The 13,243-nt window shown below is 39.8% G+C and overlaps 1 protein-coding gene across 1 annotated transcript; it reads left to right on the top strand.

Moving 5' to 3' along the window:
- Window positions 1-778: 778 nt before the first annotated feature.
- rad1 (RAD1 homolog (S. pombe)) lies at window positions 779-12,336 on the top strand. Its single transcript, XM_080418997.1, has 8 exons — window positions 779-969; window positions 5,568-5,731; window positions 8,694-8,895; window positions 9,631-9,739; window positions 10,015-10,172; window positions 10,750-10,850; window positions 11,023-11,121; window positions 11,498-12,336. Exons 3-8 carry the CDS (start codon window positions 8,701-8,703, stop codon window positions 11,679-11,681), a joined length of 846 nt encoding a protein of 281 aa, XP_080275123.1. The 5' UTR covers window positions 779-969; window positions 5,568-5,731; window positions 8,694-8,700; the 3' UTR covers window positions 11,682-12,336.
- Window positions 12,337-13,243: the final 907 nt, after the last annotated feature.

Raw genomic sequence — 13,243 nt, 5'->3', positions numbered from 1 at the left:
CTGAATTTTATTAATTTCACTATTTCTACAATAATTTTATTACAAATGTATTACAATAAGTGTGTTACAAATAAAATGTATTATTATTATTGATGGGCCGAGACCGTAGGCTCGAAACCTTTGCATCTCTACACTTTCACTATTATTATTCTTCCGCCGTTTTTTCTGTCACGGCCTAACCGTGAGGCAACTTTTTACGAAAATTGGCAATATGGTAGAGGGCTATGCCAAACGGCCAAGGCACGAAACTCACAACCATTGGCCAAAGGGTGGCGCTATGGCAATCAATTGAAAAATGCCAACTTTGAACAGGTGCAACTCATGCCCTGTTTGACCTACAGCCATGAAATTTCAATACACATATGTGTCTCCTCATGCCGAACAACTTTCCCGGTCTGACTTTTGACCTCTGACCTTTAGATCTCCCACCATTTTGAATTATATGAAAAGCAGTTAAAATCAAACTCCTCCTGGGATTTTTGATCAATGTGCACGAAACTTGTTACATGAGCTTAGAGTTATAGATACAAACTGGGTAAACACATCAATTATGTTTGTAAGTAAAAAATAAAACAAAACAAAAAGGGTGAGTTGACCCTACTAACCCTAACCCACCACTTTAGAGGTCTGAAATGATAATGGCATTTTATTTTAAGATTAAAAAAAAGCAGATCTACAAGCTCACAACGCGTCGAAACGCTTGCAGATCGGCTATTTTCAAATAGCTGATAGCATATCGGTTTATAACGTGCTCATATGTAATGTGGCATATTATTAGTTGCTTCTTTTGGGCTTGTTTTCCTAGACCTGGTTGCTTATTTCTCTCGCAAAGCCTGGCAACACTGCACCAGAACCAACGGTGTGAGCGTGGCCGTGTATCCAGTCGGAGCCTCTGTTGCAACGGACCGTCAACAAAAGAGGTGGCGACGTTCTAGTCTCAAAAAACACTGAACCACTTCAGCCTTGAATGTAAGTTAAAGTTGATAAAACATCACTTCATGCATAATGTTTATATTTTTAGATGTGTTCACTGCTTTTCCCACTCTAGCTTTGAACTAATCGCGACAGAGGGAGACAGATAATACAGCGTTATTAGCTGTAGAATACAACTCTCGTAGACGTATTTATGATTCTGACGTGAAAACGTCAGAATCATAAATACGTCTACGAGAGTTGTATTCTACAGCTAGTAATAACTGCAGTAACAGTAATATCTCAAACATGAATGATTCCGACGAAATATTGTCCGTGCGAAAATAATGTAGTACTAGCTGTAGAATACAACTCTCGTAGACGTATTTATGATTCTGACGTTTTCAATCTACGAGAGTTGTAGGGTTCACCCCCCATGGACACATGGACTTTCAGCACTATACCCCGTAGACACTCCAAACATGTACAAATTGGAAATAAAGGTGCTTACCCCCACGCCCCAAATGTTAACTCTCGCTACACGGTAGTAGTTTAATGTAATAATCCATATATTTCAATAAAGAAGTGTTTTAATGCCGTCTGTGGCCGAACGCCATTTTTTCACCCTCGTTTACTCCCTGTTTACATTGAGTGTAAAAAATAAAAAATAAAAGATTAATGCTATAGTGGCACCAAAAAGATTCTGAGGGCAACACAAAACCCCCCGTTGACAAAACCGTCCCGGGGGGCACCGAACGGGTCCGCACTGACCCCAAATAGCTGATGTATAGGCTATATGGGTTGAAGTGGTTAAACTGCTGGGGACCCCCAGAACACTTCCAAGGACCCCCCTGGTAGTGATGCGCGGCAGCGCGGGACGGGCGGGTCTCTGTCTGTCTGTCTGTCTGTCTGTCTGTCTGTCTGTCTGTCTGTCTGTCTCTGTCTGTCTGTCTCTAAATGAAGAAAAAAAAAACCTGACCACGCATCACCCCCCAGGGGGGTCCCCGGACCCCACTGTGAGCACCGATGCGCGCATCTTCAACAGGAGTTGGATGGGATGGCCTAGCGACGCGTGTTTAATACAATTAATACATAGATACATTTTGATAAGTCTAGTAAACTCGTGTGGATTAGCCTACGGAGAAATTTTTATGAAGTTTTGATCGGAGAGCTACGCACTTATGGTTCTCTTTGTGTCAGTCTGTGCAACGTAGGCCTATGGTTCGCGGCCCCGGCCGGAGCGGCTTGGAGCGGCAGGCGGTTCTTGAGTAAATGTACTTAGTTACTTTACACTGTCGATTGGTCTATATCCAGCCCAAGTCTGTATCATCATACATTTCGACAATTTGAAAATAGCAGACCTACAAGCTCACAGATCTGTAGATCTGCTATTTTCAAAAGATTTGTATATGTCATACAGAAAACTTGTGAAATGGGACATTCTGCATAATGAGTAGCCTACTTTCTACTTTTGGTAGGCCTATTTTATTTTTTGTAGGCTACTTTTACTCAAGTACATTTTTTATTCCGGACTTTATACTTAACTGTTACTTTGTAACAGAGTATTTCTACATTGCAGTATTGATACTTAAAGTAAAAATGTGAGTACTTTTTTTTCTCCACTGACTGTATCCATGTCCAGTCCAACCACGAGCTTAGTGCCAGGGACCACCATATAATATTTATGGTGTTTTTCACAATTTGTCAAATATTTTTGAAAATAGCAGATCTACAAGCTCACAATGCATTGCATTGTGAGCTTGTAGATTGGATATTTTCAAATAGCTGATATAGGCTATATATGTAATGGTTAAAGTGTTTATACTGCTGGGGACCCCCAGAACACTCCCGAGTCCCAAGGACCCTGGTTCTCTCTCTCTCTCTCTCTCTCTCTCTCTCTCTCTCTCTCTCTCTTTCGATCGCGCACGCTCTCTCTCTCTCTCGCTCGCTCGCTCTCTCTCTCTCTCGGGCCGTTGATTTATATATTGTTTTGTTGAACTTGTGCTCCGTGGCGGGGCGGGTTATGAAAAAAACCTGACCCGCGCATCACCCCTGGGGGTCCCCACTCCCCGGACCCCATTTTGAGCACCAGTGCGCTCATCCAATGGGATGGCCTATACTAGATTGTTTAATAAAATGAATAGGCCTACATAAATGCATTTTGATTGGTCAGAGTAGCAGTCACCAGCATTTCCACAAAATATGACTGCTGTCCGAATAAATAAAAGACGCATTTTCGCTCCGCGAAATTTCGTCTTTGATGTGGACGCTTGCATTGACTTTATAAGGTTTTAAAAAACAGGCGAAAAAAAACTTTTATTTGCATGAAGAATTCGCCCCAGTGTGTAAGGACCTTACACTGCTGCGTAGGTGATATATTAGTATTCGATATCAAATTAATTAAAGTGGGTCTCCGTTCCCCTCCATGCTGCCTTTGTCTTCTCCTTCTTATCTTCTCCTTCTCTCTGGAAGTTTCTTCCTGGTGTGCCCGCGCACCTGCCTGTGCCTTCCGGTGTTACTGAAACCACTTCCGTATGCTACTGAGATTTCTTGTATGCATACATGTGAAATTATATACATTATAGTTAAATGATCTATATGCTATTGTAATGATTTATATATACTATCAAAATTACTTATATACATCACTGATATTACTTGTATGAATACATGTGAAATGATCTGTACATGCTTTAAAAATGGTGTATATATACACTATTGAAATCATTTATACATACTACTTAGATCACTTGTATGAATACATGTGAAACTCTTTTATACATTATACTGAACTCACTTATACATATCACTGAAATTATGTGTATATATATTATTGAATTTATTTATACATACTACTGAAATGACTCGTATGAATACATGTGAAAGGCTTGCACATGCATCTAAAGTTTTCATTTTAGTTTGTAATAATATACAAGAAATTCAGTTGTAAATGTACAAGTGTTCAGCGATATACATGCAGCCTTTTCATATGTGTATGTGTGAGTGTTTCAGATATAAATGTATAAATGTTTAACTTGTATGCGTGCAAGCATTTCGTATGCATGTGTATATGGCACAGAAGTATATATGTATGTGTATGTGTTTCTCATATGTATGCGTAAGTGTTCAGATGAGTATGTATAAAGTTTCATATATGAACGTGCATCTATTTACAAAGTATGTATGTATGTGAGAGTGTTTCAGTAGTGAGTGTGCAAGTGTTTCAATACTGAACGTATAGCATTTCAGTAGTATATGTAAGAGTGTCTCATCAGTGTGTGTGTGAAAGTGTCTAAAAATTTAATGTAAAAGCATTTCAGTAGTAAGTATAAGACTGTCTCGTTAGCGTGTGTGAAAGTGTTTCATTATTTTTGGCCTAAACGGCCCCTCATACAGGGGCCAACATGTTGTCCCAGCCAGACATGTCAGACATGCCTACATGCAAAGTATGTATAACAAGGCTTTTAGCAGCGAAATGTACTTAATGTACTTTCCACCACTGAATATGAACCTATTCCAAATAATTTATTTGACAAGACATATAGTGACACCAAGTGAAGAAACCCAACACCCTGCCACCCTCCCAGTCATACAGATTATTTGTGCGCAGTCAGCAGTGATTAAATTTAATAGCCACTGACATCTGCACCATGGGGGACCGGGCCTTCTGCTCAGCTGCTCCTCGGCTGTGGAATGCCCTCCCTGACCATCTGAGGGCACCACAGTCCGTTGACGCTTTTAAAAGGAGACTAAAAACCTTTCTTTTTAACAAGGCATTTGCCTAGATGGACTTATTGATGTCTTGTGTGTTTTACTTTTTAAACTTTTTCTTAGCTAGCTGACCTTTAATCTGAATTTTATTAATTTCACTATTTCTACAATAATTTTATTACAAATGTATTACAATAAGTGTGTTACAAATAAAATGTATTATTATTATTGATGGGCCGAGACCGTAGGCTCGAAACCTTTGCATCTCTACACTTTCACTATTATTATTCTTCCGCCGTTTTTTCTGTCACGGCCTAACCGTGAGGCAACTTTTTACGAAAATTGGCAATATGGTAGAGGGCTATGCCAAACGGCCAAGGCACGAAACTCACAACCATTGGCCAAAGGGTGGCGCTATGGCAATCAATTGAAAAATGCCAACTTTGAACAGGTGCAACTCATGCCCTGTTTGACCTACAGCCATGAAATTTCAATACACATATGTGTCTCCTCATGCCGAACAACTTTCCCGGTCTGACTTTTGACCTCTGACCTTTAGATCTCCCACCATTTTGAATTATATGAAAAGCAGTTAAAATCAAACTCCTCCTGGGATTTTTGATCAATGTGCACGAAACTTGTTACATGAGCTTAGAGTTATAGATACAAACTGGGTAAACACATCAATTATGTTTGTAAGTAAAAAATAAAACAAAACAAAAAGGGTGAGTTGACCCTACTAACCCTAACCCACCACTTTAGAGGTCTGAAATGATAATGGCATTTTATTTTAAGATTAAAAAAAAGCAGATCTACAAGCTCACAACGCGTCGAAACGCTTGCAGATCGGCTATTTTCAAATAGCTGATAGCATATCGGTTTATAACGTGCTCATATGTAATGTGGCATATTATTAGTTGCTTCTTTTGGGCTTGTTTTCCTAGACCTGGTTGCTTATTTCTCTCGCAAAGCCTGGCAACACTGCACCAGAACCAACGGTGTGAGCGTGGCCGTGTATCCAGTCGGAGCCTCTGTTGCAACGGACCGTCAACAAAAGAGGTGGCGACGTTCTAGTCTCAAAAAACACTGAACCACTTCAGCCTTGAATGTAAGTTAAAGTTGATAAAACATCACTTCATGCATAATGTTTATATTTTTAGATGTGTTCACTGCTTTTCCCACTCTAGCTTTGAACTAATCGCGACAGAGGGAGACAGATAATACAGCGTTATTAGCTGTAGAATACAACTCTCGTAGACGTATTTATGATTCTGACGTGAAAACGTCAGAATCATAAATACGTCTACGAGAGTTGTATTCTACAGCTAGTAATAACTGCAGTAACAGTAATATCTCAAACATGAATGATTCCGACGAAATATTGTCCGTGCGAAAATAATGTAGTACTAGCTGTAGAATACAACTCTCGTAGACGTATTTATGATTCTGACGTTTTCAATCTACGAGAGTTGTAGGGTTCACCCCCCATGGACACAGGGACTTTCAGCACTATACCCCGTAGACACTCCAAACATGTACAAATTGGAAATAAAGGTGCTTACCCCCACGCCCCAAATGTTAACTCTCGCTACGGGGTAGTAGTTTAATGTAATAATCTATATCTTTCAATAAAGAAGTGTTTTAATGCCGTCTGTGGCCGAACGCCATTTTTTCACCCTCGTTTACTTCCTGTTTACATTGAGTGTAATTCCGGGTTTCACCAGATGGGCGCGTCACTACCGCCCATTGGGAACTTCCGACAGAATCGGCCACAAACGGCATTAAAACACTTCTTTATTGAAAGATATGGATTATTACATTAAACTACTACCCCGTAGCGAGAGTTAACATTTGTGGCGTGGGGGTAAGCACCTTTATTTGTACATGTTTGGAGTGTCTACGGGGTATAGTGCTGAAGGTCCCTGTGTCCATGGGGGGTGAACCCTACAACTCTCGTAGATTGAAAACGTCAGAATAAAATACGTCTACGAGAGTTGTAGTATTCTACAGCTAATGTAGTACAGTGCTTCTCAAACTTTTTCATGTCAAGGACCCCCAAAGTGATATGTATTTGGCCTCAAATATCTTGTTCCAGGGACCCCGCAGAAGCAAAGATTTGAGTTACAAATGTTCGCTTAAAAAATAGATATATTCAAAGGTTTGCACACATTTTCACGATTTTTCAAAAATAGCAGATCTACAAGGCAAGCTTGTATATCTGCTATAGCCAAAGTATAGAAGGTACATTTATTGTGATGCTATTTTAACACATTTCGCTGTAACCCCCCCAAGGACCCCTGGCCCTGGGGGTCCCCGGACCCCACTTTGAGAACCAATGGTGTAGATTAGAATGTCTTGTTTATTTCGTCTTGCACGTTCACTATTTCTTATTTTATGATTAGTTTCGTTGTATTCATGCCTTGTCCTTTGGTTATTATTATTTTTCTTTTTTTTTTAATGTTTAGGCTCATGTTCTTTTACCTACACTAACTCCACTTTTCATGAACATATGTATAAGGAACTGTGTGTGTGTGTGTGTGTGTGTGTGTGTGTGTGTGTGTGTGTGTGTGTGTGTGTGTGTGTGTGACCTGTGGCACCTCCCAGCAGGCTTTAGCTCTGTTTACTGTACTTGTTTTTGTTTTCAAACTGTTTATATGATGCTTTGCGTAGTGTATATTTGTCTGTCATTAGTGTTTCGATGAATTGAGTACAAAGGACCCCAATGGAAACAAGCCACAGGCTTTCTTGGGTTTCAAATCCTCTTAGCAGACCTTGCATTGAACTGTACTTTCCTGTGCTTTTTTTGCAAACTGCCAATAAAGTATTCAATCAATCAATCAATCAATCAGTCACAGCCGTTGCCTATTGCAGTGATTGGTAATTTGGTATAATAGACAGGTAACCAGGGGGGACCATGATGATTTGGGAGAGTGATTGTACCTGCCACCAGGCTTGTTTTTGGTGGACCCGGTTACTTTTCATGGTTGTGTGTATTTTCTACTCTTTAACGACTTTATGGTTGTGAATTGTTTTAACTTTGCATTGTAGCCTACTTGTATGTATGTGGGTGATGTGTAGGGACTAGTCTAGCACAGCTGTGACCTGATAGATGTTGGTGAAACAAGTCAGTGGATAGACTGGGCAGAGCACTAGTCACGCCATGGTGTTGTAACATGTTGCACTAGGTGTGCAGTTAATGTTTTGAATGTAAAAGCTTGTGCAGAAGTTAGTTTTGTCGCTCTAGCAGAGTTTCTAGTGTCTTATCTCACATGAACTCTGCAGCTGACAAACACTGACAAGCACTTATTATTATTACTGGGTCAACGTGTTAAAGACTCATACAGGAGAAAAGCCCTTTACTTGTACAGTTTGTAGCAAAGTCAATTGTGCACTAAAAAGAAAGAAAATAGTGCAAAATGTTAAGATTCCATAGCATGAGCATACCTGCTACTCTGGCCCACTGACTTGTTTCAGCAGCAGCTCTCGGGAGTCGGGTCACCCATGCCGAGAATCCCTATACACAACAACACAATCATACATACGGTAAGTACACTAAAGTAAAAAGAATGCACAACCATAAAATCGTTATGAGTAAAACAAATTCATACAACCATAAAATGTACCACCATAAGCAAGCCTCCCCTCGGCTGCCTGTCGGGTGCTTATACCAATCGCAAAATGTAACGACTGTGAGTTGACCCCGACTGGGAGATGCCACAGGCTACGTATCATATGACTTGTTCTATATACATCGTCTCTGTCCGGTGGAAACCTCATATGTCCAAAACTGTTACTTTTCAGGATTCAAAAGCATCAAACGTAGCAGATCGACAAGCTCAGCTTGTGGATCTGCTACTTTTGATGTGTTTGTGACGCCGTAGTATGATAAAGTAGGGCATTCATTTACGAAAAAACTCAAGGTTAAAATGTGGAGATAAGAGGTTTCTACCCGACAGCAACGATATACAGTTTGACTTGACACGCACGCAACATGCCACAAAATCAATACTTTCTACCCTTACTAATGTTACTTAATACTGATGTCATTAATGAGCATTTATTTGTTTCAGTGCAGCGATGCCTCTGTCCACTGAATCTCAAGGTGAGGATGGCCCGTACGTTCTGGTGGCCAGTTTGGACAACGCTCGCAATCTGTCCAACATACTGAAAGCCATCACCTGCAAAGACCACGCCATCTTCAGTGCTACACCCAACGGGCTGAAGGTCACTGTGGAAGATTCCAAGTGTCTGCAAGCTAATGCCTTTATTCAGGTAGAATGTGTGTTTTATGTATCGTGGACAGTTGCTTCTATGATGAGTTGGATTGTTTTTTTGTATAGTCCATAGGAGGGGCTCTACACAGTCAAATCCTCCCAGTTACAGCCTAGTGTCCATTATTCCTAACAAATGGATGGGAGCAATACGCAATACGCAATGTCATAAATCTGCGTAAAAAATAAAATGTATGACTTAAACATCTATCTTGGATCCATCTTGGATCCAAGACTATTGTTTGAGAAGAATAATTTGTGAAAATTATTTTAGCAGATCTACAAGCTCACAAAACGACGCGCTGTGAGCTTGATTACAAAGTTGATTCTGATTGTAGATCGGCAATTTTTTTGTATGCCACCATGCAACCAAGTACTAACAAGTTAACAGAGTTAAGTGCTTAATCAGGGTAATCAATTTAGTCAATTATGAAAAATCTATTCAAATCTTTTCATGTTGATTCTTTTATATATATATATATATTTATATATATATATATATATATATATATATATATATATATATATATATATATATATATACACACACACACATACAGTATATGAAACAAAATCAATATCACAAAAGAAACCTGCTTCTCGATTAATCGATTAACCTACATGAAGCAAGATTTAGTTGGTTATTGGTTTTGATATATTTTCGGTAAATTGCCTAGCCCTACATGGAGGTCTACCTCATAATGTTCATGTGTTTCTGTTTCTCCTCCTCTTCCAGGCTGAGATCTTTCAGGAGTTCACCATCAGAGAAGACACCGTTGGGTTTCAGGTCAATCTTACTGTTCTTGTGGACTGCCTCAGCATCTTTGGTGGAAGCACAACACCAGGTACATTTCGGGTTAGGCTGATATACTTTATTAGTTTGCCAAATGTACAAACCTGATCTAGGCTTTTTATTGAAAATTGGTTATCAGGTTGCATGTTTATCAAAATATCAGGAGCTAGAATCCAAAAATATACGCTTTGGTATAGGCCAAAAAAAACGTATTGTTTTAAAACAGTGCTATGAGTGTTAAAATTACATTTTTGAGTGACTGATTTAAAAAAAAAAAAGTATCCAATACACACCATCACCATCATTGTAACCTCTGTGTGTTGTCAGGAGTGAGCACAGCACTGCGGATGTGTTACATGGGTTATGGTTACCCTCTGACCCTGTTCCTGGAAGAGGGCGGCGTGGTGACTGTGTGCAAGATCAACACACAAGAACCAGAAGAGCCCGTTGACTTTGAGTTCTGCAGCACCAATGTGACCAACAAGGTAGTAAGAACGTTCACCACTCACTCTGGTATAATGATGATACCACTTAAGCCCTATACTTTGTGGTATGATGAATGGTGAGAATAGACGATGTACAAGCTGCCATATGAATATGGTCAAAATATGCTTCACCCTGTGTTCAATAGTATGCTATTTGAAACGGAGTGAAGCATGACACAGCCCCAGAACATGACTGCATTTCTGCATGGCAGTGAAAGGTGTCAGTGAGTGACACTATTGGTTAACTACAGAGTAGACGGTGTGCTGCAGTGTGCATAATGACCACACACACACACACACACACACACACACACACACACACACACACACACACACACACACACACACACACACACACACACACACACACACACACACACACACACACACACACACACACACACACACACACACACACACACATCAGTCTTTCAAGGGACATTAATCTCATACCTTAGTGTAGACAGTCTTTGTGTCTGCCTGGATATTCCCTGTGGTTTTTTTATTGTTGCCTGCATGGAGAATACGTTTCACTTATTATTATTTATTGATTTTCATATTCTTTGTTTTCATCAAGGTGATTCTGCAGTCAGACAGTTTGAAGGAAGCCTTCTCTGAGCTGGACATGACCAGTGAAGTTCTCCAGATCCTCATGTCTCCTAACGCGCCATACTTTAGGCGAGTAGTACTGACTAAAACCTTACTTTGTTGTTGCACAACGGATCTTCCATGTACACATTTTTAAGTCTTGTTTTTTTAAATATACAGAATTAACTAATCAGCATTTTTACTACAGCATTTTCTTCACCACACAAATACTGTATGGTAAGGATTTTCTTCTGTTCTTCAGGCTATCGACTTTTGGGAATGCTGGGAACACCCATTATGATTATCCCAAGGACTCGGGCATGATGGAGCTATTTCAGTGCACCAAAACACAATCCAACAGGTTAGAAAAGCACATTTTAATGCTGCAGTTCAACATGTGTATTAGATTTCAGGTTAAAGATCGGTAAAGTTACCCTATGCTGTCTGAATGCTGTCCTTTTACACATTTCAACACATACAGAAGTAGTGAAAAAGACAGCTCTACAAGCTCGGATCTAAAAGAGCCGTGAGCTCGTAGATCAGCGATTTTCACGATCTTTGAATACGTAGTCTTAAGTCTTTCTGGGTTTTATAAATATTGGACCAATTAAGAACTATGAATAAATAATAACTACATTGAATCCATTGGTAACGGTTTTCCACCCGACAAATGGCGTTATGATACATTGCTGGACATGATTTCATATCCACTGTGCTCTCCTGTTGGTCTATACTAGATACAAGATGTCCCTGCTGAAGCAGTCTACCAAAGCACTGGCGCTGTCCTCCAAAGCCTCAGTGAGGACGGACAACAGGGGCTTCCTCTCTCTGCAGTACCTGGTCAGAAACGACGACGGTCAGATCTGCTTCGTGGAGTACTACTGTTGTCCTGATGAGGAGGCCGACGTTCCAGAGGACTGAGCCAGTCCATCCGAGAGCCTTTTTAACCACTTGAACCCTAACATCCCTAGTCTGGGGGGAACATTCACCGTTCCGTTTCATGTGCTTGCAAAAATATCCCAACTGACAAATGAGCCGTTTTGAGTGATTCGCACCCATAACCTCCGTGGTGGTGGGCAGGGACTTTACCACTGCGCCACCTGAGCGTTTTGAGTGAGCGTTTTAAGTGATCTAACGTTTTCTCTGGACAGGCAGATAGCCTCCCTCACCGCCGCCAACATCCTTTTTCAAAGGTGGTCTCGGGGAGATGGCCCAAGTCCACCATCAGTAGATTGACCCGTTTCCTGAAGTCTACAAACTCCTCATGCATTCGGTCCTGAACCAACACAAAGCAGTATGCTGTGTAATTGGGGAAAGTCGACCCTTACAACATTCATTCTTTACAAAATCGAATGCGTCGTGAGCCTGTAAATGTGATATTTCCCACGAGGAGATTTGGTGTAGAGTTAATAAAGGTAGTACAGAGCACACTCAGGGTTTTAACTGCTTCACTTCTGGTGTTGAGTTGGCTTAGATTTGGTCCTGTTTTTAGGGCTCTGAATGTCTATTGTATATAGCTCAATTCTTATGTGGAAAGTGCATATTTTGTTTAAACCTTTTCTTATTAAATAATGAACCAATAATCAACCATCTGATGTTTGACTCATTTTTGTAAGGATGACTGAACATTTTTATTGTGATATTCTGGAGAAAAAAACGTCCTTCCTCTTACAATCTTCAATCAAAAGCAGTTAAGTGGCTCTGAAGGAAGGCACAATATCGACACCACTCTCAAGACATGGAGTCGAAATGGCAACTACCAAAACGAGTTTGCCATTTATTGGTGATGGTCACAGAATGGCAAAATTAAATGGAAATTAACCTTTATTCTTTTACTTGGGATAATCCAAATTGAGAAATGCACTGAACTATAATCAGTGGTGGAAAGTAACTAAGTACATTTACTTTTTTTTTAAGTACAATTTTGAGGTGTTTGTACTTTACTTGAGTATTTCTAATTTCCAATACTTTTACTTCTACTCCACTACATCTCAGAGGCAAATAGATTACTTTTACTCCACTACAATTATTTGAGAACATTAGTTACTAGTTACTTTTCAGATATAAATTATGATATCATGAAACATACATTAACCACTTTAAACCTATTTTATACATACATTTGAAAATAGCCGATGTGAGCTTGTAGATCTGCTATTTTCAAATATGTAGTACTTTTACTTTTGGTACTTTAAGTACATTTTGATGCCAATACTTATGTACTTTTACTCAAGTACATTTTTTATTCTGGACGTTTACTTGTAACAGAGTATTTTTATATTGCAGTAGTGGTACTTTTACTTAAGTAAAGACTTTTTACTTACTTTTTCCACCACTGACTATAATAAAACTGCTAAAGGTGGGAGGACACTGGTTTTATATCAAGGTTTCTCTTTTTATAGGCTTAACCAGACTGACCTAACGAGGAACACATCTGAAAATGCTTTACTGCCCTCTGGTGGTGTTAAATGCTTCACCTCTGG

This window comes from Gymnoscopelus braueri, assembly GCF_963280865.1.
Source record: "Gymnoscopelus braueri genome assembly, chromosome: 22".
Lineage (NCBI taxonomy): Eukaryota > Metazoa > Chordata > Actinopteri > Myctophiformes > Myctophidae > Gymnoscopelus > Gymnoscopelus braueri.
This window is presented reverse-complemented; position numbering and strand designations above follow the sequence as displayed.